This window comes from Rhinopithecus roxellana, chromosome 8, assembly GCF_007565055.1.
Source record: "Rhinopithecus roxellana isolate Shanxi Qingling chromosome 8, ASM756505v1, whole genome shotgun sequence".
NCBI lineage: Eukaryota > Metazoa > Chordata > Mammalia > Primates > Cercopithecidae > Rhinopithecus > Rhinopithecus roxellana.
In genome coordinates, this window is record NC_044556.1 from 15,978,076 (window position 1) to 16,004,620 (window position 26,545).

Sequence of the window (26,545 nt, forward strand, 5' to 3'; positions counted from 1 at the left end):
GGCTGAGGCAAGAGAATTGCTTGAACTTGGGAGGTGGAGGTTGCAGTGAGCTGAGATTGTGCCACTGCACTCCAGCCTGGGTGACAGAGCCAGACTCTATCTAAACAAACAAACAAAAAAGAATGGGGTTATTGGTGTTCCATAGGGAGCGTGGGTCAGGATGGATTTGTAACACTTGATGCAGTTACTGTATGTGTGTATTTCTGCTGGGTCACATTGTCCCGTGGAGACATGGTCAGAAGAGCTTGAAAAATATCCATCTAATTGGTAGATAGGATAGCATTTGCAGGCTTGCAGTGTAGACACCACACGTACCTGTGGGGTTAGAGGGCACTCCCCTAAGGCAGAGAACTGTCCTGGATGCTTTTAGGTCCTCTGTGTAGGTGCTCTTAAGCGGTTTTCTTTTTTTTCCTTTCTTTTTTTTTTGGAGACGGAGTCTTGCTCTGTCACATAGGCTGGAGTGCAGTGGCGTGATCTTGGCTCACTGCAAGCTCCGCCTCCCAGGTTCACACCATACTCCTGCCTTAGCCTCCCAAGTAGCTGGGACTACAGGCGCCTGCCACCACTCCGGCTGATTTTTTGTATTTTTAGTAGGTACGGGGTTTCACCGTGTTAACCAGGATGGTCTCGATCTCCTGACCTCGTGATCCGCCCGCCTCGGCATCCCAAAGTGCTGGGATTATAGGCGTGAGCCACAGCACCAGGCCAACGGTTTTCAAGTGAATGAAAATAAAAAGGGGGAGATTTCAGCCAATAAAATGATACCTAATTTCCAGTGCTAAGAATAATACTTGGTAACAATTTGGCTCTTGTACCTTGTAGGTAGAACTGAGAAGATATTGTAATTTACCACCATTACATGATTTAGTTTCTGAAATGTATTCCCTTTTAAACGTAGGGCAGGGCTTTGCTACTTAATTATATTGCAAGTAAAATGCCACAGAGCAGTCAGCATTGGAGAACTGTGGTCGCCTCACGAGGAACCCATGTCCATTCATTCTCTAAGACCACAGGCACCCCACCACATAGGTAATTTTAGGGTTCACAGATGAGTGCCTTGCACCATCAGGTCAGATGGGGGAGATTTTCTTATAGACCACCGAGGGGAACATTTTATTTTGTAGTTCACGCGTAGTAAACGGCCTGGCTCTGCCGAAGCTATCCTGCCCATTGCTATTGTTCCGCCTAAGCCCCTGCCATAACGTGACTCCCATGTTCGTCTGCTGCTGAAATGTGTCCATGAACAAATTTCCCCAAGCCCCAGAAAACAAAATAGCAGATATCCTGGGGCCAAACATAAATATAATGCTGGTTTCTCAGGCAAGGTGAAAACCACCACCATAATTCCAACAAACAGATTTCCAAGGGATCCGATTGCCTGTTAGCAACCTGCCGTGCCTGGGGCTGGTCACCGCAGTGCTTTAAGACAAAAGCTAGAGGTGGCGTGAAAGAAGAGACTAGACCTCTTCCTCAAGCAGTCTGGTTCCACATTTGAACATCAACAGATGTTTCTATTTTAGATGATAATTTTGATGAAGTTGAAAGTAATGAGAATATGGTAGTCCTCACATCCTTTGATCTTTCTGTTTTATTTCCACAAAGACACTTCCTGGGCATCTCCTGTGGGTATTTATTTCATGGGTATTTTTCTGATTTAGGTTTTTTTTTCTTGGAAGTTTTTCTTTAAAAATCTGAATATAAAAAGTAATAGACGGCTATTGTAAAAAATAAACAAAAAGCGCCAGACATCTGTGATATGGAAAGTGTAAGTTCCTCATCACATGCCATCAGAGAGAGCTACTGACTGTGCTGACAGCAGCTTGTTCATGTTTTCTTTTGGGTAATCTCTATGCATGGATTAACACGCATATATATGTGTGTGTGTGTGTGTGTGCGTGTGTGTATATATATACACATTTTTGTTTTTTGAGACAGAGTTTTGTTCTGTTGCCCACGCTGGAGAGCTGTGGTGCGCTCTTGGCTCACTGCAACCTCCGCCTGCTGGGTTCAAGTGATTCTCCTGCTTCCGCCTCCCAAGTAGCTGTGATTACAGGCACCCACCACCACGCCCAGCTAATTTTTGTGTTTTTGTAGAGATGGGGTTTCACCATGTTTGCCAGGCTGGTCTCGAACTCCTGAATCCAGGTGACCTGCTCGCCTTAGCTTCCCACAGTGCTGGGATTACAGCCGTGAGCCACTACGCCCGGCCATATGCATATATAGTTATTCTTTCTTTCTTTTTTTTTTTTTTTTTGAGACAGGGTCTCACTCTGTCACTCAGGTTGGAGTGCAGTGGCATGATCTCGGCTCACTGCAGTCTCCATCTCCTGGTTCAAGTGATTCTCATGCCTCGGTCTCCCAAGTACCTGGGACTACAGGCGCATGCCATTATGCCTGGCTAACTTTTGTATTTTTACTAGAGACGGGGTTCTGTGTTGGCCAGGCTGGTCCCGAACTCTTGGCTTCAGGTGATCTGCCTGCCTCAGCCTCCCAAAGTGCTGGAATTATAGGCATTAGCCACCACACCCAGCCTCACTTTTTTTTTTTTTTTTTTTTTTTTTTGAGACTGAGTCTTTCTCTGTTGCCAGGCTGGAGTGCAGTGGCACAATCTCAGCTCACTGCCCCCTCTAACTCCTGGGTTCAAGCAATCCTCTTGCCTCAGCCTCCCAAATAGCTGGGACTACAGACCAGCGTCACCACGCCCAGCTGATTTTTGTATTTTAGTAGAGGTAGTGTTTCACTGTGTTGGCCAGGATGTTCTCAAACTCCTGACCTTGTGATCTGCCCACCTCAGCCTCCCAAAGTGCTGGGATTACAGTTGTGAGCCACCATGTCCGGCCTGTGAATTCTTTTGTAATGGTGCCAGGACTTCTGCAGCATGGGTTGTGTGGGGGTTCTGATTGCTGGGCAATTGGAGCTTCTCCAGAGAAACTGAGGCAGTATAGCCACACCACTTCCAGACCTTTTGGCTCAGGGAAGCTGAGAGCTTATTTTTATCTCCTGTCCTCTTGGACGTTTGACTGAGTGTTTTAGATTTTTAGCTTTTAGATTTTCGTGCCTGAGTAGTTTCACTTCCGGTCATTCCTTCTGGCCGCTGGCCTGGATTCCCAGGCTCTGTTTTCTCCTTGTGGAGGCCCCTGCAGCGCCCGATCCAAGGGCCGCACACATCTAGATTTGGCTCCCACACACATGTACTAACTATTCTCGCCCTTTTGGCCCCTGAATCCCCTTGTCCTTTGCTTTTTCCGCCTGAGTAGATGTGGCCTCCTGGTCTGCGATGAATTTCAGTGCTGCGTGAATTTCCCCTGCTAGTGACTTATCATTGAGGGCTCCATTGCAGGAGTCTAAGCGGCATTGTGTAAGACACCTTAGGGACAACCTTTGGGGACCCCAGAACTTTGCTGAAGATGCCAAATCCTTAGTTTCCTGTATAGAAGGGCAGGGATGATTGGTGATGGGGGAAGAAGGGGTAGAGAGAGAGGTGTTCCTTGTCCTTAGACTTCTTTCCTGGCCGTGCTCGTTTGGCCTTCCCATGCAGACATCTCGCTGGAGCAAGGTGCACCTGGCCCCACTCTCCATCCGGCTTCTACAGGGCTGGGCTCACACCGGTCCTTCAGGGAAGGTTGCTGGCCAGGAGGAGTTTGAGGACTGAGAACAACACCATGCTTATGGCTGTGGGAGCAAGGAGGGATGAGAGATGTTTGTGCATCAGGCACTGTGGCTTGGGCTGGGTGTGGTGGCTCATGCCTGTAATCCCAGCAGTCTGGGAGGTTGAGGTGGGCGGATCATTTGAGCCCAGGTGTTTGAGACCAGCCTGGGCAACATGGTGAGACCTCATTTCTACAAAGAAATACAAAAATTAGCTGGGCATAGTGGCACGAGCCTGTAGTCCCAGCTACTTGGGAGGTTGAGGTGGGAGGATCACTTGAGCCCAGGAGTTCGAGGCTGTGAGCTGGGATGGCGCCACTGCACTCCAGCCTGGAAGACAGAGCGAGACCTTGTCTCAAAAGAAAAAAGGGGGGTTCGGGTGTGGTGGCTCACATCTGTAATCCTAGCACTTTGGGAGGCCAAGGCTGGCAGATTGCCTGAGCTCAGGAGTTCGAGACCAGCCTGGACCACACGGCAAAAACCCACAAAAAAACCTACTAAAATACAAAAAAATTAGCCGGGTTTGGCAGCCTGTGCCTGTAATCCCAGCTACTCGGGAGGCTGAGGCAGGAGAATCGCTTGAACTCCGGAAGCGGAGGTTGCAGTGGGCCGAGATTGCGCCACTGCACTAAGCCTGGGTGACAGAGCAAGACTCTGTCTCCAAAATAAATAAACAACCAAACAACAACAAAAGAATTGTTGGCAGCTGCCCAAATCTGTGTTCATTGATTGCCAGGGTGGGCGTGTCATGGCTGACAGCAGGTCCTGGATTGCACCTAGGGGTTTGCTGCTCTCCAGCCAGCCACTTCTGCCTGATGTGTCCCCAAAAGGGGAAGCCAGTCTGTTGTTCCTGAGCACCACTTGGCAGGAGTGTTACTCGCGGTTTGTGCTGGCAGGAGGCTGAGTTTCGGACTGGAGCTCTCAGGAGTGTCACTCATCTCATGGCTCAGGTTTTTTTTTTGTTTTTGTTTTTGGTTTTTTGAGACGAAATCTTGCTCTGTTGCCGAGGCTGGAGTGCAGTGGTGTGATCTTGGCTCACTGCAGCCTCCATCTCTCGGGTTCAATCAGTTCTCCTGCCCCAGCCTCCCGAGTAGCTGGCATTACAGGCATGCACCACCATACCTGGCTACTTTTTGTTTTTTTAAGTAGATACAGGGTTTTACCGTGTTGGCCAGGCTAGTGTCAAACTTCTCACCTCAAGTGACCCGCCCGCCTCGGCCTCCCAAAGTGCTGGGATTACAGGCGTGGGTGACCGTCCCCGGCCCATGGCTCAGTTTTCTCATTTCTGTTCAGGGAAGGGAGCCTCTGCTTCACATTTTGATAGGAGCGTCCGAGGACCTCATCCATGTGATGCTCCTAGTGCGATACGTTTCACGTGCTAAGCAGCTGCTCAGTAAACCTGGGGAGAGATGGGCACCTTGATTTCACCAGCTGAGTAGCTGGCACTTCCTGCCGTGAGTGATCGTTTGATGTTCCAGCCTGTAGAGGAGGAGGTAGAGCCACAGGGAGGTTACCCGTGAGGCAGGTGGCACCGTGGCTTCACAGTCCATGTTCAGAGTGTGGGATGCATGGCAGTGAGTTCCACTGTGGCCTTGACCTTGTGACCTGAACTCTTCCACTGCCCTGCTGTGCAGCCTCCGAGCCTCAGGGACTCATCTGTCAGCAGGACCACTGTAGTCCCTGTACTATTGTGGCAGGGAGGGCCCAGTGGGTGAGTCTCAGTTGTTACTGTCAGGTAGGCTGAGGCCCCTACCTCCTGGCTACATCTTCCTTCCTTGTCATTTCTTTGTGACTGAGACATCCTCAGCAGTTGTAAATCTCTGGGAGGGGAAGGCAAGCCACAGTGCCCCCTGGATTTGCAAATATCCCTTCCCTTTCTCTGTCATCATGACCTTGAGATAGACAAGAGTTTCTTAAATAGGACTGCAGAAATGTTAAACCTCAAAGACCAAACCCGATGAACTGGCCTTCGTTAGAATTAAGAGCTTCTTTCTTTCTTTTTTTTTGATAATGGAGGTTTAATCTTGTTGCTTAGGCTGGAGTGCAATGGCACAGTCTTGGCTCACTGCAACTTCCACCTACCTGATTCAAGCAATTCTTCTGCCTCAGCCTACCAAGTAGCTGGGATTACAGGCACGCGCCACCACTCCTGGGTAATTTTTGTATTGTTAGTAGAGACAGGGTTTTACCATTTTGGTCAGGCTGGTCTCGAACTCCTGACCTCATGATCTGCCCACCTCGGCCTCCCAAAGTGCTGGGATTACAGGTGTGAGCCACCACACCCGGCTGATACTTTTTACTTTTTAGAAGTGGATACCGGCCACATACATGGTGGGTCACGCCTGTAATCCCAGCACTTCTGGAGGCTGAGGCGGGCAGATCACTTGAGATCAGGAGTTCAAGACCAGCCTGGCCAACATGGCAAAACCCTGTCTCTACTAAAAATACAAAAAAAAAAAAAAAAAGCCAGTTATGGTGGTGCACACCTGTAATCCCAGCTACTCGGGAAGCTGAGGCAGATAATTGCTTGAACCTAGGAGGTGGAGGTTGCAGTGAGCCGATATCACGCCAGTGCACTCCAGCTTGGGTGATGGAGCGAGACTCTGTCTCTAAATAAATAGATAGATATCTCAATAGCCAGTAAGCGTACGGAAAGGTGCTCAGTGCCATTAGTTGTGAGGAACATGCAAATGAAGACCATAAGAAGATGCAGTTGGACATTGATGAGACTGTTAAGAGTTGTGAAGACTGACGGCAAGTTTTGGGGTTGATGAAGAGCAACTGGGATGCTGTCCCTGTTTGGGAGTTGGGACCATGTGTGTAGATGATACGACTATTTTGGAAAACTAGCAAAGCTAAGTTTATGCCTCCCTTATAACCATCAGTTTCGTTCTTGTACACCCAGGAAGAACCAATGTCTGTGTCTACCAAATGACTGTCATAGCAGCTTGATTTGTGCTGACCAGAACCTGGTAGAGTACAATGTCTATGAAAATGACAGTGTTCAGATAAAAAGAACAGATGACTCTCCCAGCCATGGTGACCCTGTGTGATTGTCTTTTTTTTTTTTTTTTTTTGAGACAGGTTCTTTCTGTGTTGCCCACGATCATGGCTCACTGCAGCCATGACCTCCTGGGCTCAAGCAGTTCTCCCTACTCAGCCTCCCAAGTACCAGCTAATTAAAAAAAAAAAAAAAAAACTTGTAGAGATGGGGTCTTGCTATGTTGCCTAGGCTTGTCTTGAATTCCTGGACTCAAGTGATCCTTCTGCTTTGGCCTCCCAAAGTGCTGGGATTATAGGTATGATCCACTGCTCCCCACGTTATATTATTTATATAGTTTATAAATTATGTATTATAAGTATATACTATATATTATATAATACATATTTTATAGGTGTGACCCACCACACTTGTCATTTTATTAGAAGTTCAGTAACAAGTGAAAGGAAGCTACAGTGATAGTCAAAATGGTGGTTTCCCTGGGAGAGTGGTATTGACTAGGAGGGACCCAAGAATGCCTTCTGGAATTTTGGGAGGGATATCTGACGCAGCGTTCTTGAAGCTGTTCACCTATGATTCTGCGATCAGGGCATGTACAAGTCAGTGAGAGTAAGCAGAATCACATGCTGCTCCCCTCAGTACTGAGCTGAGGACATGGAGTCGCTCCACGGCTCTCCACTTGGTGCTGCAGGTCGGCCAGTGCTTGTTCAAGTGCAGGCACCAGCAGGCATCATCGCATGCTTTGGCATGGGGTGATACTGCTGGGGATGGCTTTGCATCATGCCCAGGCTGTTTCGATCCCCTTTTCTGTCAGTCCGCACGTGTCTGAGCTTTCAATCCAGAGATGAATTTGTGGACGCCGGTGGCATGCGCGTTCCTGCCTCACTGCAGTCTGACTCTAGAGGCAGCGTTTTCAGGAGCAGAGGCCATGCTAACAAGCCTCTGAAACCCCGTGTTTCTAAACAGCAGACTTGCCATATTCGGGCACAAAATGGTTTTTTGAGGCAGCACCTTCGGTGTTCTCTGTGTGTCTGTTGACGAAGTTAGCGCTGCTGAGTCGGAGCTGTTCCTGGAGGACTGTGATGGCATCACATGATTTGATGGAAGGGAGAGGGAAGAAGTTCTAATGCTGAGTGTAAAGTGTGATTAGGAGGTCTGGGGGTGGTGGCATATGTCTGTAGTCCTAGCTACTCGGGAGGCTGAGGCACGAGAATCGCTTGAACCCCGGGGATGGAGGTTGCAGTGAGCAGAGATCACATCACTGTACTCCAGCCTGGGCAACAGAGTGAGACTCTGTCTCAAAAAAAAATGTACAATGAGGAGAGCTATAATTTCAGTCACTTCCCAGTGTACACTCATTGGCTTGTCCACCGTTAGAGAGGGAAAAGATGGTTTGCCCTTAATGACCTGGATCTTTTTTTCTTTTTCCTGTGAGACAGCATCTCGCCCTTTTGCCCAGGCTAGAGTGCAGTGTGCAGTCATGGTTCACTGCAGTCTCAAGCTCCTGGACTCAGATAACCCTCCCACCTCAGCCTCCCGAGTAGCTGGAGCTATGGGCATGTGTCACCAAGCGCGGCTAATTTTTGTATTTTTTGTAGAGATGAGATTTTGCCATGTTGCCCAGGCTGATCTCGAATTTCTGGGTTCAGGCCAATCCCCTGCCTTGGCCTCCCAAAGTGCTGGGATTACAGGCTTGCTCGATTGTATTTTGCTGTCAGTTTCAGTTTATTTGACTTAGAATACAGACCTTCAAGTGAGGAAGAAGCTATAGGTCCCTGACTATCACAGGATTTGTGAAGTATGTGGCAGTCCTGTTGTCCCTTCTCCTACCTCATTGCAACACTCTTTGGGCCTGCGAAGCCTGTGGGGACAAAAGGCCCACAGGGGAGCACCAAGGAGCCAGTGCCTCCCTGCTGCCCTGGCCGTGCCCACATTGCTGGGCTTCCCACCTATATATAGAGGTAGCTGCGGGCGCATCCTCTCTGCAGACACACCCGCGGACCAGAGGCATCAGGCTCCAAAATCAGCATCTTAGTAACGTAAACACAAGGTTCAGACTGTTGTCACATGGCAGAGGTGAGGGCGGCATCTCATAATCAGACAGTCCTGTTTCTGTAGCAGAATGTGTGAATATCCACATGGAGAATCAGGTCAGATTTTGCCTCCAGATGAATTTCCTCACAGTAACACATTTAGGTTTTTTTATGTCAGGGTTCATCTTTTCAGGGTTTGCTGGAGTGCCAGTCACTGGTTCCTCCCCTGCTGAGTTTCCTGGTCCTCTCTCCTGCTGTTAGCCATGAAAGTGGAATGAGGTCGTTTTGAGCTTTTCATCTCTTGTCTAAGAATATGTCCCTATGGCTGGGTGCAGTGGCTGACACCCGTAATTCCAGCACTTTGGAAAGTCCAGGCTGGAGGATCCCTTAAGCCAGGATCAACAAGAGTTTGAGACCAGCCTGGGTAACATAGAGAGACCCCTGTCTCTACAAAAAATTAAGAAAAATTAGCCAGGCGTGGAGATGCACTCTTATGGTCCCAGCTACTCTGGAGGCTGAGGCAGGAGGATGGCTTGAGCCCCTGAGGTCAAGGCTGCAGTGGGCTATGATGGCTCCCCTGCACTCCAGCTTGGGTGATAGCGTGAGACTCCGTACACAAAACAAAACAAAAACCCCTACCTTTCAAATTAAACTTTTTCCCCGAGATTACCTAATACAATGTAATTTTTGGCCAGGAATGGTGGCTCACACCTGTAATCCCAGCACTTTGGGATGCCAAGGCAGGTGGATCACCTGAAGGTCAGACATTCGAGACCAGCCTGGCCAATATGGTGAAACCCCGTCTCTAGTAAAAATAAAAAAATTGGCCAGGTGTGGTGGCTCACGCCTGTAATCCCAGTACTTCGGGAGGTTGAGGTGGGTGGATCACGAGGTCAGGAGTTCAAGACCAGCCTGAATAACATGGTGAAAGCCCGTCTCTATTAAAAATAGGAAAATTAGCCAAGCATGGTGGTGCGCGCCTGTAATCCCAGCTACTCAGGAGGCTGAGGCAGGAGAATCGCTTGAACCTGGGAGGCAGAGGTTGCAGTGAGCCAAGATTACGTCATTGCACTCCAGCCTGGGGAACAAGAGCGAAACTTCGTCTCAAAAACATAAATAAAACAAAAAATATAACTCTTTCTTTTCTTTTCCTTTTTTTTTTTTTGAGACGGAGTCTTGCTCTGTCACCCAGTCTGGAGTGCAGTGGCGCGATCTCAGCTCACTGCAAGCTCCACCTCCTGGGTTCACGCCATTCTTCTGGTTCAGCCTCCGGAGTAGCTGGGACTACAGGTACCCACCACCACGCCCGGCTAATTTTTTTTTTTTGTATTTTTAGTAGAGATAGGGTTTCACTGTGTTAGCCAGGATGATCTCGATCTCCTGACCTTGTGATCTGCGTGCCTCGGCCTCCCAAAGTGCTGGGATTACAGGCGTGAGTCACCGCACCCGGCCAAAAAATAGAACTTTTTAAATCAAGAGAATTAAAAATGTTCCTGCATGTCTTACAGAATTTATCCTTAGAACCAGAAGTATGCTGGAGAGTTCAGGGGCAAAGAGATTCATTCCAAAAGGCAACTGAAACAAAAGACAGATTTGCGACATGCTTAACCAGAGAGGTGCTATCAAAAAACCCAGGATGTCAGAGCCAGGAAATGCAGTGTAGCTGTTTGAATTTGTGTTTTAAAGACTATTAAATGATAAGAATCGCCACAGGTAAGGTTATATGAAGGAAAGCCTAGAATGTATTGAGAAATTCCACTGAGTGTGTGTGCGTCTTCAGCCAGCGAGGCGGAGAAGCCTCTTTACAGACACAAGTATCTTTCCTCTCCCACCTGTCCCTGGGTGGTTGGAGAACATCTCCTGATACATATTAGCATCTAAAGGAAAAGGTGACGTTTCTAAGTGTCAGGGACCAAAAAGTGCCATTATTTGTGTAATCCTTTAAATTATCCTTTTTATTTTTTATTTTTTATTTTTTTTATTTTTATTTATTTATTTTTTTGAGATGGAGTCTCGCTCTGTCGCCCAGGCCGGAGTGCAGTGGCCGGATCTCAGCTCACTGTAAGCTCCGCCTCCCGGGTTTAAGCCATTCTCCTGCCTCAGCCTCCCGAGTAGCTGGGGCTACAGGCGCCTGCCACCTCGCCCGGCTAGTTTTTTGTATTTTTTAGTAGAGATGGGGTTTCACCGTGTTAGCTAGGAGGGTCTCGATCTCCTGACCTCGTGATCCGCCCGTCTCGGCCTCCCAAAGTGCTGGGATTACAGGCTTGAGCCACCGCGCCCGGCCTAAATTATCCTTTTTAAATTAAGTTCATGGCTGGGCGCGGTGGCTCAAGCCTGTAATCCCAGCACTTTGGGAGGCTGAAACGGGCGGATCACGAGGTCAAGAGATAGAGACCATCCTGGCTAACACGGTGAAACCCTGTCTCTACTAAAAAAATACAAAAAACTAGCCGGGCGAGGTGGCGGGCACCTGTAGTCCCAGCTACTCGGGAGGCTGAGGCAGGAGAATGGTGTAAACCCAGGAGGCGGAGCTTGCAGTGAGCTGAGATCCGGCCACCGCACTCCGGCCTGGGCTACAGAGCGACACTCCGTCTCAGAAAAAAAATTAAATTAAGTTCATTTATTTTAAGGGAAACTTGGTCTTACTACTTTCAGCGGAAAACCAGCAGAATTTGCCATAAATATTTTTTTGGCTGAATTGATGGAATTTCAGTCAGAGGCTGTTTTTTTTTTTTTTTTTCTGAGACAGAATCTCGCTCTGTTGCCCAGGTGGGAGTGCAGGGGTGTGATCCGGGCTCACTGCAACCTCCGCCTCCCAAGTTCAAGCGATTCTGCCTCAGCCTCCTGAGTAGCTGGGACCACAGGCGTGTGCCACCATGTCTGGCTGATTTTCGTATTTTTAGTAGAGATGGCGTTTGCCTTGTTGGCCAGACTGGTCTCGAACTCCTGACCTCAAATTATCTGCCCGCCTTGGCCTCCCAAAGTGCTGGGATTACAGGTGTGAGCCACCGCACCCGGGCAGTCAGAGGCTATTTGAGCCATAGTCCTGCTCTTTCTGTTAGGAAGATAAGCAAGTGGAGAGCAGTGTGAAGGGTAGACCAGCACCCCGGTGAGACATTCTCTACCGTGATCAGGAATATGGCAGGAGTCCCTGAAGGTCCCTGTGGGGCAGTGCTTGTCTGTGAGCGTGGCCCACCCCTTCCTGGATAGACTGATCTTGAGTGCCTGAGATGTTGCACTTCCTCTGAGAGTGGTCATGAAGAAAAGGTTCAGGTGACTGGGGTGAAAGGTGCTGGCTTTCTGTCGGAAGGAGATTCTGATGTCACTTGCTATCCCTGTCCTGCCTCACCCTTGGTGGTGAACCCCAGACTGACTGGGACTTTCTTCCAGCAGGAGGCCACTGTCTGCAGCTCCCGTGAAGATGTCCACTCCAGACCCACCCCTGGGTGGAACTCCTCGGCCGGGTCCTTCCCCGGGCCCTGGCCCTTCCCCTGGAGCCATGCTGGGCCCTAGCCCGGGTCCCTCGCCGGGCTCCGCCCACAGCATGATGGGGCCCAGCCCAGGGCCACCCTCAGCAGGACACCCCATCCCCACCCAGGGACCTGGAGGGTACCCTCAGGACAACATGCACCAGATGCACAAGGTAGGGAGCCCTGCGCCAGCCTCGTGCCTGCAGCCCCTGCCCCCTAGGGCTGCAAGCAGCCTCTGGACCGAGGGCCTTACTCGGAGGACAGGGGGGAAGCCTTCTTGTTGGAGGTGGCATGCCTTGGCTCAGCCCCCTATCCCAGGGCCCATGGCCATGAACAGAGGGGTCAGTTCGTCGGACCCCAGCCTGTGCTGGCGCATGATCTGGGCCTGAGCAGCACATCCTGGCCCCTGCGGACACCTGCCCCACCATTTCCCGCTCCCTTGCTTTCTGCATGGGAAATTTGGGAATGTCACTCCAAAGTTTTCTTTTGGTAATGAAGAAAAACATCCAAATTACTAAAAAGGCTTTTAGCCACGTCGTTTCCCCCGTTCTGGCTGTCGAGCTCACCTGTGCCGCTAGCAGAGCCAAGCAGCGGGTTCCCTTTTCTCCAGGGCGTGCCCCTCAGCCACTCTCTTTACCACTCACCTGCGCTGTGCAGGACCTTCAGTCAGCAAGGCGGAGAAGCCTCTTTACAGTCACAAGTCTCTTTTGTGTGTCCCTGGGCATGGTTAGAGGACATATTCCCTTACACATAGAACATCTGAAAGAAAAGGTCATATTAGCATCCGTAAGAAAAGTGATGTTTCTAAGTGGCGGGGCCACAGGAGGTCCCGGGTGGTGGAAGATGAGGATTGCCTGGCCACAGTCTCCCAGGTGCTCGTACCCCACTGGGCGACATTTATTTTTTGTACCTGTCTTGAGGCCTAAGTAGGTGTCAGAACCCTGCCTTAGAGCCGAGCCATGTGGTAACGCTGGGGACTGGGGAGATGCACATTGTCGTCAGTGGCCGTTCTCGGTGCCCTCAAGCTTCTCTCGGGCAGTGCATAGCCGCGCCACCACCTCACGTTCCACATGCTCACCCTGCGTTGTCATGGTCCCTCTCGCAGCCCATGGAGTCCATGCACGAGAAGGGCATGTCGGACGACCCGCGCTACAACCAGATGAAAGGAATGGGGATGCGGTCAGGGGGCCACACTGGGATGGGGCCCCCGCCCAGCCCCATGGACCAGCACTCCCAAGGTACCAAACTGAGTTCCTTCCTGTCTTGTGTTTGTCATACACCAGAGTCCTCAGATCATTTTCTTCCCCTGGGTTCCCACAGGATGGATTCCAGAAGTACCTAGGATGATTTAGCCGTGTGGGTGGCCTGCCACAGAGGGCTATCTGGCGTGGCATGGCTGGTGCTCTGTTCTGGCCACCTTGTCTTGGAGCAGCCCCAGAAGGGGAAGTGCTGGTTGGGGGGCAGACCGTATTCAGCATGGGTGATAGAGGACGGCTGTGCAGGGCAGCAGCCCCATGCCACCCAGGAACTTACTGAAAATACAGATTCCTAGGGCCTGGGACTCTGCTTTAATGAGCCTAGAAGGTGCCTTTTCTGTACGAGGACAATTGAGAAGTGATATGGTGGGTGACTTGCCAAGTCCTTGCTGTCATCAGGGGAGGGAAGCTCAGGGGCTCCACTGGGAATGGAAATGTTGGGGGTGGGCTTGGCCAGCCCGAGGATGTGGACCCCACTTGTGGACAGGCAGGCGGAGGCCGGGAGAAAGCCGTAATTTCATGCACAGGTTCTCAGCATTAACCAGCAGCACCTTACTGAGATGTGGGTTAAACCAAATCCACCATGCCGGCTGCTGGGCTGAGGTGCCTCCAGCGTGTGCCCTCCAGGTGCCCCTGATTGACTCAAAAGAAGGATGCCATTTGGCCGTGCCCTGTCTCAGAGTAGGAGCTGGTGTAGGGGGAAGAAGTTGTAAAAATTACAGACATATGCTGCTTCGTGACCAGTGGGCTGGCCTTCCTCTGCAGGTTACCCCTCGCCCCTGGGTGGCTCTGAGCATGCCTCTAGTCCAGTTCCAGCCAGTGGCCCATCTTCAGGCCCCCAGATGTCTTCCGGACCAGGAGGGGCACCGCTGGATGGTGCTGACCCCCAGGCCTTGGGGCAGCAGAACCGGGGCCCAACCCCATTTAACCAGAACCAGCTGCATCAGCTCAGAGCTCAGATCATGGCCTACAAGATGCTGGCCAGGGGGCAGCCCCTCCCCGATCACCTGCAGATGGCGGTGCAGGGCAAGCGGCCAATGCCTGGGATGCAGCAGCAGATGCCAACGCTACCTCCACCCTCGGTGTCCGCAACAGGACCTGGCCCTGGCCCTGGCCCCGGCCCTGGCCCCGGTCCCGGCCCGGCACCTCCAAATTATAGCAGGCCTCATGGTAAGGCTGGCTGCCCTGGCCCTCAGGTGTCTCAGAGCGAATGACTGGGGTGTGGGTGGTAGAGTGGACAGACTGGACTCTGCTGCCAACTAGGTTCCCCAGTTTGGGATTGCACGGGCCCATGCTGCACTTCTGGGTGCTCGGGTGGTGGGGGCGGCTGTCCTGCTAAATGCTGCTTCCCCAGCTCCCTGCTTCCCCTGGGGGTGCTGGTTAATAGGTGTGTCTGCTGTGTCCCCTGAAGCCAGGGCTGCCCACGAGGCTGGGCACAGGCATAAACCTGGGGAGCACTATTTTCTCTTTTGTTTCTCCCTACGTGTAGGTATGGGAGGGCCCAACATGCCCCCCCCAGGACCCTCAGGCGTGCCCCCTGGGATGCCGGGCCAGCCTCCTGGAGGGCCTCCCAAGCCCTGGCCTGAAGGTGAGCTCCCTCTTCTATGGTGGTGCACCCATGCCCTGACTCCCTGTCGCAAGCTTGGGTGGCGCAGGCCTTGAGATGAGCCCTGGCAGGGAGAAAGGGCCGAGGTGGCCAGGCCGAACTGCAGCCTGCACTTTTCTTGTGGTTGTCCCGGGGTCTCCCCTGTAGCCAGTCAGTTCCCAATGGCTGTCGTTTTATCCCATCCCTCGTGGCCTTCACCCAGTCCCTGAGCCCTGTATAAGTAGTTGCTCAGTAAGTGCTGCAGGCTCACATCTGGTGGGCTCAAAGAGGCAGTGGGACTCATTACCCACCCTCTTGGAGCCTCAGGTTTAGCGATGGGCATTGAAGGGCAAATTGCTTCTGTTGGATTTAGCACTGGGAGGAGACGACAGGAAATGCTGCTGTAGAGCCACAGACAGAACACAGAAGCCTCGAGGGTGTGGGGCTGACCCCAGTGGAGGGTGTGAGGGACGAGGGTGAGGCTGAGATCTGGAGGAGGTTGGAGCCCAAGGCGGGTGTGAGGGACACCTCTAGGTGAGGGGTGGGAGATGGGCGGGGTCTGCCTGTCCCCAGGGCCTTGAGCAGCCCAGCAGCTTTCTGTTTCCAGCCTGGATGGGCCCCAGAGCTCAACACGATGCCCTGGCCCTTTGCCTCCTCCCAGGACCCATGGCGAATGCTGCTGCCCCCACGAGCACCCCTCAGAAACTGATCCCCCCGCAGCCAACGGGTCGCCCTTCCCCTGCGCCCCCTGCCGTCCCACCCGCTGCCTCGCCTGTGATGCCACCCCAGACCCAGTCCCCCGGGCAGCCGGCCCAGCCCGCGCCCATGGTGCCGCTGCACCAGAAGCAGAGCCGCATCACCCCCATCCAGAAGCCGCGGGGCCTCGACCCTGTGGAGATCCTGCAGGAGCGCGAGTACAGGTGAGGGCGTGGCCCCAGTTCCCAAGGTCACTACTTTCTGTCCCCTATGTCCCTCTGGGGAAGCCACTCAACTTTCTCTCCCACCTTAGGAAACAGTGCCCTGTGCCCACTGCTGCCACTTGGCCTACACCTCCTTCCTCACCTCCCTGCTCCCACCCTGGTTGCGGTCTGTTTCCCATACAGCAGTCTGAATTCTCTTTTTTTTGAGATGGAGTGTCACTCTTGTTGCCCATGCTGGAGTGTAATGGCGCAATCTCAGCTCACCACAACCTCCATCTCCTGGTTTCAAGCGATTCTCCTGCCTCAGTCTCCCAAGTAACTGGGATTATAGGCATGTGCCACTGCGCCTGGCTAATTTTATGTTTTTTTAGTAGAGACAGGGTTTCTTCATGTTGGTCAGGCTGGTCTCAAACTCCTGACCTCAGGTTATCTGCCTGCCTCGGCCTCCCAAAGGGCTAGGATTATAGGCGTGAGCCATGTCGCCTGGCCTGAATTCTCTTTCCACGATTGATTGACGTCAGATCTACTCCCTGGATTAAAACCTGCCTGTAACTCCAATTATCTGCCCAATAATCTTTGCCTTATGTCCACTCCTGCCCAGCATCCTTTGTCACCCACCCCACTCTCTCTGTTCCTCTTTTCATTTATTTAACAAGTTAGGCTTTTTCCTGCCCCAGGAACTTTGCACAGGCCGTGCATGGCTCCTTCTACTCATTCAGGCCTCATTGCTGGGATTCCCTCCTTATGGAGGCCCTTCCTGTCACTTCCAGCCACTCTCTGGAATTGCAGTGGTTATTTTATTTTTTTAAATCTCCGTTATGGCCTGTTTTTTCTATTGAGGCTGAGTTCCTTGACTTGTTGGTCTTGTTTAGTGCTAAGGCCCTGCGCTCAAAATGGTCCCTGGCATATAGTTGGTGCTCATTGAGTATGTGCGGAAAGACTGATTAAGAGGATTAGTTCATATAACCTTCCTATGTAACCTTCGTAATCTTCAGACCACACCTCTAGGGTCTCTCCAAGGGGTCGCCTCAGTTTTGAGATGAGAATGCTGAGGTGTGCAGGTGAAGTAGATTCTCACGGCCCTGCGCCTCATCCATGCCAGTGCTGCATGAAAACCCTGGCCCACCTGATGCCAGAGCCTGGCTCACACCAGTGAACAGGCATGAATTGGGCGCGCCTATCAGGAATCTTGTTTGCTGCCCCCTGAGGCCTGGTCCTGAGGAGTGTCCCGGGCTGCCTCCCTCTCTGCTCTGCCCTGCGGCCAGCATCCTCTTCTGAGGCATCTCTTGCCTCATGACCAGTACCTTCCTTCCTCGAGGGATGGGTCCCCTGCAGCTCCAGCTATAACCGGGTGCCCTGGCAAGCCTCTCACCGCCTTTGCTCCTTCTCTTCTCTGCTCCCAGGCTGCAGGCTCGCATTGCACACCGAATTCAGGAACTTGAAAACCTTCCCGGGTCCCTGGCCGGGGATTTGCGAACCAAAGCGACCATTGAGCTCAAGGCCCTCAGGCTGCTGAACTTTCAGAGGCAGGTGGGTGCTGGCACAGCCGCAGCTTTCCAAAAAGGGCCTTTGTCACCAACACTGCTGGTAAGCCTCCAAGTATGGCTTGCTGGGCTAGTATTACACCTGCCTGGGCTGTGAAAAGCAGCTGTGACCACCCATTGGCACTCATTCACTGCAGAGCCTTCCTCTTGCGTCCTGCACAGTGCTGGAGACATGGACCTCTCTACCCTAAAGCACTTGCCTCTTGAAGCATTCTTGCAAGGGCTTCTTTCTTCCTTTTCTTTTCCTCCCTCCCCCCCCCCCCCTTTTTTTTTTGGGAAACAGTCTTGCTCTATCACCCAGGCTGCTGGAGTGCAGTGGCACAATCTCTGCTCACTGCAGCCTCCGCTTCCCGGGATCAAGCAATTCTCCTGCCTCAGCCTCTCAAGTAGCTGGGATTACAAGCGTGTGCTACCATGCGTAATTTTTATATTTTTAGTAGAGACAGGATTTCACCATATCGGACAGGCTGGTCTCGAACTCCTGACCTCAAATGATCTGCCTGCCTCGGCCTCCCAAAGTGCTGGGATTACAGGCATGAGCCACCATGCGCTGTCCCGCATGGGTCTATTTCTGAGGGTGCTGTTCTTAGTGAGACCCTGGAGTGCAGTGGAGAGATCACAGCTCACTGCAAACTTGACCTCCCAGGCTCATGTCATCCTCCCACTTCAGCCTCCTGAGTAGCTGGGAGTATAGGCGTGCACCATTACACCTGGCGAATTTTTCCTTTTTTTGAAACAGAGTTTCACTCTGTCGCCCAAACTGGAGTGCAGTGATGCTATCTCGCCCCACTGCAGCCTCTGGCTCTGTGGTTCAAGTGATTTTCCTGTCTCAGCCACTGAGTAGCTGGGATTACAGGTGTGCACCACCATGCCGGACTGATTTTCTTTTTTGAGACAGAGTCTCACTCTAGCCCAGGCTGAAGTGCAGTGGCACGATCTTGGCTCACTGCAACCTCTTCCTTCCAGGTTCAAGTGATTCCCCCACCTCAGCCTCCCGAGTAGCTGGGATTACAGGCACATGCCACCACGCCTGGCTAATTTTTGTATTTTTGATAGAGATAGTGTTTCGCCACGTTGGCCAGGCTGGTCTCGAACTCCTGATCTCAGGTGTTCCTCTTGCCTTCGCCTCTCAAAGTGCTGGGATTACAGGCGTGAGCCACCACGCTGGTTTTTGTGTTTTTAGTAGACTCAGGGTTTCTCCATGTTTCCCAGGCTGGTCTCGAACTCCTGAGCTCAAGCCATCCACCTGCCTCGGCCTCCCAAAGTGCAGGGACTACTGGCATGAGCCATTGCTCCTGGCCACCTAGTTAATTTTTCTTTTAGTTTTTGTAGAGGTAAGGTCTCCCCATGTTGCCCAGGTTGGTCTCAAACTCCTGGGCTTGAGCAGTCCTCCTACCTTGGCCTCCTAAAGTGTTGAGATTACTGATGTTAAGCCACCACACCCAGCCAAGGGTGCTGTACTTCTGAATGACTCCTAAGAAGCTGTGTGTGTGGTAGAGGGGGGCAAGCTGGAGGTCCGAGAGGACCCACTGGCTAGGTGTCCAGAAGTGATCACCTTCTGTCCTGTGCTCGCCCTGCCCGGGGGTACCTATTAGATGTCCCCTGCACACACGGACTGCGTGTGTAAGGCACTTAAAATGCTCCTTTAGCGGTGTAGCATGTGACATCATCATGCGTGTTCGTCATTGTGGATGCCACAGAGCTGTGCAGCACGTGGGCTTGTCCTCTTCCCTCCTACAGCTGCGCCAGGAGGTGGTGGTGTGCATGCGGAGGGACACAGCGCTGGAGACGGCCCTCAATGCTAAGGCCTACAAGCGCAGCAAGCGCCAGTCCCTGCGCGAGGCCCGCATCACCGAGAAGCTAGAGAAGCAGCAGAAGATCGAGCAGGAGCGCAAGCGCCGGCAGAAGCACCAGGTACACCCCGGTGGCCCCAAGGCCCTGAAGCCCACCCACCTGGCTGCCTGGCTTGTCCCAGCAGTTGTCACGGGGCTGTGTTTGCTTTGTTCCTAAACATGCTGCTTGTCTCTCTCTTTTGCTCATCGTAACAGTATTCTAGGCACTGAGAGCGTATTGGTGTAAAAACCCAATGGTAGGGAGAAGATAGTGATCAAATCCCTGTGTAGCATGTCTGGAAGGTGATAGGGCACAAAGAAAAATCAAGCCGGGATAGAGAGAAAGGAAAGGGCTGTTGTAGACCTGATGTTGGGGGAGTTCTTTCTTTTGGAGGTGACATCTGGGCAGACCCCCAAGGGAGGGAGCCACACAGATCTGTGGGAAAGAGCTTTCTGTGAAAAGGAGAAGGTGCAAGGGCCCTGGGGCTGGAATGTGCCTATGTTTTCTATGGAAAGTAAGGACCTGCATGTAGCCAGAGTACAGTGAGTGGTGGGGTGAGCTGAAGGAGGGGAGGGCAGGGAGGTGACGGGCAGGTGATGCAGGACCTTGTGAGCTGCAGGGAGGATTTGGGCTGTTGCTCTGAGTGAAGTGGGAGCCATAGAGGGTTCTGGGCAGCACAGGGACTGATATGACTCAGGGTTTCCCAGGATGAATCAATAAGACGGAAATCTTCAAATCTAAGATCAAGTAAGGATTTGGGGATGATTGTGCTGATTTGGTCATTCATAGATTTTCTATCATTTATATCTTATTTGTGTAGTGTAAAATAATCTAGACAATCAACACAGCAATCTCTGTTAACATTTTTTTTTTGAGATGGAGTCTCGCTCTGTCGCCCAAGCTAGAGTGTAGTGGTGCAATCTTGGCTCACTGCAACCTCCGTCTCCTGGGTTCAAGCAATTCTCCTGCCTCAGCCCACTGAGTAGCTGGGATTACAGGCACCTGCCACCATGCCTGGCTAACATTTTTTTTGTATTTTTAGTAGAGATGGGGTTTCACCATGTTGGTCAGGCTGGTTTCGAACTCCTGACCTCAAGTGATCCGTCCACCTTGGCCTCCCAAAGTGCTCCCAAAGTGCTGAGATTTGCAGGCATGATCCACCATGCCTCGCCAATTTTTTTTTTTTTTTTTTTGAGACGGAGTTTCACGCTTGTCATCTGGGCTGGAGTGCAATGGTGTGATCTTGGCTCACTGCAACCTCTGCCTCCTGGGTTCAAGGGATTCTCCTGCCTCAGCCTCCTGAGTAGTTGGGATTACAGGTGTGCGCCACCACACTTGGCTAATTTTTATTTTTTTTGGGACAGAGTTTCACTCTTGTTGCCTAGGCTGGAGTGCAGTGGTGCGATCTCAGCTCACCGCAACCGCTGCCTCCCGGGTTCAAGCGATTTTCCTGCCTCAGCCTCCCAAGTAGCTGGGACTACAGGCACTTGCCACCATGCCTGGCTAATTTTTTGTATTTTTAGTAGAGATGAGGTTTCACTATGTTGGCCAGGCTGCTGGTCTCAAACTGTTGACCTTGTGATCTGTCCGCCTTGGCCTCCCAAAGTGCTGGGATTACAGGTGTGAGCCACTGCTTCTGGCCGCCAACATTTTTATATATGTTATTTCAGCCTTTTTGCTTGTATATTAATACAATGTTAAATTGCTGTTTTTTTATTTTTTCTAAAACTTTGCTTTTTTTATTTTTGTTTTTTTTTTTGAGACGGAGTCTCGCTCTGTTGCCCAGGCTGGAGTTCAGTGGCCGGATCTCAGCTCACTGCAAGCTCTGCCTCCCGGGTTTATGCCATTCTCCTGCCTCAGCCTCCCGAGTAGCTGGGACTACAGGCGCCCGCCACCCCGCCTGTCTAGTTTTTTGTATTTTTTAGTAGAGACGGGGTTTCACCATGTTAGCCAGGATGGTCTCGATTTCCTGACCTCGTGATCTGCCCGTCTCGGCCTCCCAAAGTGCTGGGATTACAGGCTTGAGCCACCGCGCCCGGCCTGCTTTTTTTTTTTTTTTTGAGTCAGAATCTCACTCTGTCGCCCAGGCTGGAGTGCAGTGGCATTATCTCCACTCACTGCAGCCTCCTCCTCCTGGGATCAGGCGATTCTCCTGCCTCAGCCACCTGAGCAGCTGGGATTACAGGCGTGCGCCATCACACCTGGCTAATTTTTGTTTTTAGTAGAGATGGGGATTCACCCTGTTGGCCAGGCTGGTCTTGAACTCCTGACCTCAAGTGATCCGCCTGCCTTGGCCTCCCAAAGTGCTGGAATTACAGGCGTGAACTGCTGCTCCTGGCCACATTGCTTTCTTTGTTTTTAAGTATCACGGAAACATGACTTTTGATGTCTACACTGTATTCCATTTCAGTGTGTCCAGGATCTGATCATTTATGTCAACTTTTTCTTGTTTGAAGACATGCAGCATATTTCAGCTTTTGAAAATTAAAAATCATGCCAGGACAGGAATTTTTGGCTTCAACATTTTGGGACTGGTCTCTGGTATTTCCTTAAAGTAAATTTGTAGTGATGGAATAAGTTGGGGGGAGGGTTGGAAACATTTTTGAGACGTTTCGTATCCATGCTATGCTGCCCTGCAAGTCGACTGCCCTGTGTGCCCACCTGCTGTGTTCAAGGGCCTTTCCCACCCACAGTTGCCATTGCTGAGTTTTATCATCAGAGAAACCCAACCGCAACAGGCAAAGGGCATTTTTTTATGTATTGTATTTATTTTTTTTTGAGATGGAGTCTCGCTCTGTCACCCAGGCTGAAGTACAGTGGCACAATCTCGGCTCACTGCAACCTGTGCGTCCCGGATTCAAGCGATTCCCCTGTCTTGGCCTCCTAAGTAGCAGGGATTACAGGCATGCACCGCTGCACCTGGGTGATATTTTTTATATTTGTAGTAGAGAAGGGGTTTCGCCATATTGGCTGGGCTGGTCTCGAACTCCTGACCTCAGGCATTCTGCCCTCCTTGGCCTCCCAAAGTGATATTCTAGGTTGTTTGTTTTTTTCTTTTTTGAGACAGAGTCTCGTTCAGTTGCCCAGGCTGGAGCACAGTGGGACGATCTCGGCTCACTGTAAGCTCTGCCTCCCGGTTCACGCCATTCTCCTGCTTCAGCCTCCCGAGTAGCTGGGACTACAGGCGCCTGCCACCATGCCTGGCTAATTTTTTTAAAAATTATTTTTAGTAGAGACAGCCACCGTGTTAGCCACCGTGTTAGTAAGCCACCGTGTTAGTAGGCCACCGTGTTAGCCAGGATGATCTCAATCTCCTGACCTCGCGATCCACCCACCTCAGCCTCCCAAAGTCCTGGGATTACAGGTGTGAGCCACCGTGCCCGGGCAGTATTCTAGGTTTTAAACAAGCCTTGCGGGGGACGTGTCAGCCTTGCTGACATGTTGCTGAGGGGTCAGCCTTCTCTTTTGTGCATTCTCTACAGGAATACCTCAATAGCATTCTCCAGCATGCCAAGGATTTCAAGGAATATCACAGATCAGTCACAGGCAAAATCCAGAAGCTAACCAAGGCAGTGGCCACGTACCATGCCAACACGGAGCGGGAGCAGAAAAAAGAGAATGAGCGGATCGAGAAGGAGCGCATGCGGAGGCTCATGGTATGGTCCCGCCTTCTTGACATGCACCCTTCCACACATGTGGCTGGTACTGCAGGTTCCAGGGGTCGCTCCCCAGGGTCACACCAAGGCATTTCAAAGCTCGGAGTTAGAAGTGGGGTGAAGGAAAGAGCAGGCTCGGGCTTGGGAGTCAGTCCTGGGCTCGGATCTTTGCTGATCCCTCTGATCATCAGAGTGACTGTGTGACCTCAGGTCACTTTGCCGTCTCGTCTGCCTTCTGTGGAAAATGGAGGTGGTGCCCCCTCCCCTCATTCTGTGAGAGCCACAGGTGGTGCGATCCAGACCCCCCACCCCTAGGATAAACATCTCTAACCATTTATTTGTGGCTGAGTCGCTGGTTGGACAGATATTGGCAGCGTGTTCTGAGCCAGGTGCTGCTCTGTGTATGGGGGACACAGAAGGGAGCACAACACGGCCCCTGTCCTCGTAGGTTGTGCTTGAGGGGCAGATCTACGAATGAAGCAAACAGAGTAGTGGATGGTGATGGCTGCAGTGAGGAGGGTGAAGCCGAATGGAAGGGGAGGGATAGGGTAGTCAGTGAAGGCCTTGGAACAGAGGCCCAAAGGGTGGCCCTGATGCACAAATGCAGAGACCCAGGAGAGGAGCCCCAGGCAGCACGGAACAAAGGTCGAGGTGGCAGGCAGCCGTATGCCAAGGACAGCCGGTAGCCCTGGGCTCCCAGCACAGCATCGTGTGAGGCGGGAGGTGAGGTCAGAGCTCACAGGGGCAGGTGGGGCGTGGGACCTTTCAGGCCATTGGGAGGACTGTGGGTTGAATTCTGATCGTGAATGAGAGCCTCACCCGGGAGGGTTTTGGCTGTGGGTGATGTGATCTGATGTCTTCTTAGAAAGGTGAGGGGCTGCTGTAGGAATTGGTGGGAGGGATGCACCTTGGACTTTGTGGAGAGAAAGCTTTGGGTTTGGGGTGTGTTTCGTGAACAGAGTGGATAGGACTGGCTCATGGCCTCTGTAAATGGCTCCTGGCGGGACCATCTGCTTAGCAGGTGCCCTTGGAACCTAGCCCTTGGTAGGTTTTGAGGAACTAGTTCCTGAACAGGGAGTCGATTGCCATGTGAAGGGTCAGTGGCGCGGCACCCCCGTGAGCCACGCGCGCCCTCAGTGCGCCTCTGGGTTGGCTGGCCATGGGTGCCCACAGACGTGCACAGTTTGCCACCACATTGCAGTAACCCCCACACTTTTGTAGGCTGAAGATGAGGAGGGGTACCGCAAGCTCATCGACCAGAAGAAGGACAAGCGTCTGGCCTACCTCTTGCAACAGACAGATGAGTACGTGGCTAACCTCACAGAGCTGGTGCGGCAGCACAAGGCCGCCCAGGTCGCCAAGGAGAAAAAGAAGAAAAAGAAAAAGAAGGTGTGCTGGGCCTGGTGTGGCGCCTGCCACGGGTGGGATGGGAGCAGCTGTCTTCACGTGTGTGGCCTCAGCCTGGCGGGTCAGAGCCTGACTGTGTCTCTCTCTATTTCCAGAAGGCAGAAAATGCAGAAGGACAGACGCCTGCCATCGGGCCGGATGGTGAGGTGAGGAAGCAGCCCTGAGGCGCTGGTCTGTTTCAGACTTTAAAACCTATGTTCTTTTAAAATTATGAACAATGATATATGATGGTGGTGAGAATCCCAAGGTGTCCTCTGACTCCCATCCCACCCGCCCCTCCATCCCACACGTTGTGTTTTCTTCCAGACCTTTTTCTATGCATGTGCCGCAGGATTCATCTTTCAGGTTTTACTTTATTGTAACGTCTGACTTCCAGGAAAGGCGCGAGAACCGTCCAGAGATGTCCTGTGTGTTCTTTGCCTAGAGTCTCCATTTTCACGTTTTGTATTTTGTTTTGTTTCTTTGAGACAGGGTCTCTCTGTCACCCAGGCTGGACTGCAGTGGTGCATGGCTCATTGCAGCCTCGACCTCCTGGGCTCAAGTGATCCTACCCTTCTGAGTAGCTGGGACTACAGGCATGCCCCACCACACCCAGCTAAGTTTTTTTTTTTTTTTTTTGAGATGGAGTTTCGCTCTTTTGCCCAGGCTAGAGTGAAGTGGTGCGATCTTGGCTCTCTGCAGCCTCCACCCCGCGAGTTCAAGCAATTCTGCCTCAGCCTCCTGAGTAGCTGGGATTATAGGCATCCACCACCATGCCCGGCCAATTTTATTTTTATCTTTATTTTTATTTAGACGGAGTCTCGTTCTGTTGCCCAGGCTGGAGTGCAGTGGCACGATCTCTGCTCACTGCAAGCTCTGCCTCCTGGGTTCATGCCATACTCCTGCCTCAGCCTCCCAAGTAGCTGGGACTACAGGCGCCCGCCACCACATGCGGCTAATTGTTTGGCTTTTAGTAAAGACGGGGTTTCACCATGTTAGCCAGGATGGTCTCGATCTCTTGCCCTTGTGATTCACCTGCCTCGGCCTCCGAACGTGCTGGGATTACAGGCTTGAGCCACTGTGCCCAGCCAGTTTTTGTCTTTTTAGTAGAGATGGGGGGGTTTCACCATGTTGGCCAGGCTGGTCTTGAACTCCTGACCTCAGGTGATCCACCCGCCTCGCCTCCAAAAGTGCCAGGATTACAGGCATGAGCCACTGTGCCTGGCCTAATTTTTTAAAATTTGTTTTTTATAGAGATGGGGTTTCCCTATGTTTTTCAGGCTGGTCTCCAATTCCTGGGCTCAGGCATCCTCCTGCCTCAGCCTCCCAAAGTGTTAGGATTATGGGCCCGCGCACCTGGCCTTCACATGTGTTTTTACCTAAACTCTTTGAGAGTCAAATTCAGACGTGACAGCGCTTTACCTCTGTGTATTTCTGTATCTACTTCCTGAAGATAAGGTTGCTCCTGCGCACTGTGCCGAGGTGACGGAAGCAGGAGGTGAACATTGGTACAGCATTGTTATTCAGTCTACAGGCCTTTATATAAGGTTTGGCCAGTTTTTCCAGTTGTCTTCACAGCAGCAGAAAACCCCGGGTCACATTTAGTGGAGGTCCCTTTAGTCAACTTTGATCTTAAAGATCTCCGTGTGTGTGTGTGTGTGTGTGTGTGTGTGTGTGTGTGTGTGTGTGTTTGCAGAGATGGGGTCTCACATTGCCCAGGCTGGTCCTGAACTCCTGGGCTGGAGTGATCCACCTCAGACTTCCAAAGGCTGTGATTGTAGGCGTGAGCCACCACACTTGGCTTCAGGCCAGCTCTGTCAGCTAGTGGCCCTGGATTCTGGTTTGTCTGATGTCCCTTGTGGTTAGAGTCAGGTTATGTGTCTCTGGCAGGCAGACCCAACATGGCCCTGGGTACCTCTCAGGGCATCACGTCGGGAGTGCATGGCAGAGGTTTGCAAATAAGCTCACTGGTGATGCCGACTTTGAACCCCTGCCAAGGGATCTCCACTGTCCAGTTTCTGTTTTTTTCTTTTGTAATCAGTAAGTACCCTGTAGGGAGATACTTGAGACTCTGTAACTATGTTGTAACTCCTCAGAATTCCAGCTACTCCTTTTAGTATCTTTTTTTTTTTTTTTTTTGCCTGTATCAGTTTTTGCTGTGACAGCTACGGGATGGTGACTTTTAGTTCCATCATTCTTTCTGCATTGATTTA

At 51.7% G+C, this 26,545-nt stretch overlaps 1 protein-coding gene across 13 annotated transcripts in view; it reads left to right on the forward strand.

Annotated features, from left to right (window-relative positions):
- SMARCA4 (SWI/SNF related, matrix associated, actin dependent regulator of chromatin, subfamily a, member 4) overlaps positions 1–26,545 on the forward strand; it is a 101,893-nt gene that overhangs the window by 12,226 nt on the left and 63,122 nt on the right. For 11 of the 13 annotated variants that reach the window (XM_030935339.1, XM_030935343.1, XM_030935345.1 and 8 more), the window contains exons 2-11: positions 12,073–12,325; positions 13,258–13,390; positions 14,174–14,578; positions 14,898–14,996; positions 15,655–15,913; positions 17,317–17,443; positions 19,198–19,371; positions 22,773–22,946; positions 24,168–24,335; positions 24,449–24,499. In XM_030935339.1, coding sequence (XP_030791199.1) covers positions 12,104–12,325; positions 13,258–13,390; positions 14,174–14,578; positions 14,898–14,996; positions 15,655–15,913; positions 17,317–17,443; positions 19,198–19,371; positions 22,773–22,946; positions 24,168–24,335; positions 24,449–24,499 — 1,812 coding nt within the window. In that variant the 5' untranslated portion in view covers positions 12,073–12,103. The remainder of the gene's footprint in view (positions 1–12,072; positions 12,326–13,257; positions 13,391–14,173; positions 14,579–14,897; positions 14,997–15,654; positions 15,914–17,316; positions 17,444–19,197; positions 19,372–22,772; positions 22,947–24,167; positions 24,336–24,448; positions 24,500–26,545) is intronic. The other 2 variants (XM_030935340.1, XM_030935341.1) reach the window with 1 other exon arrangement.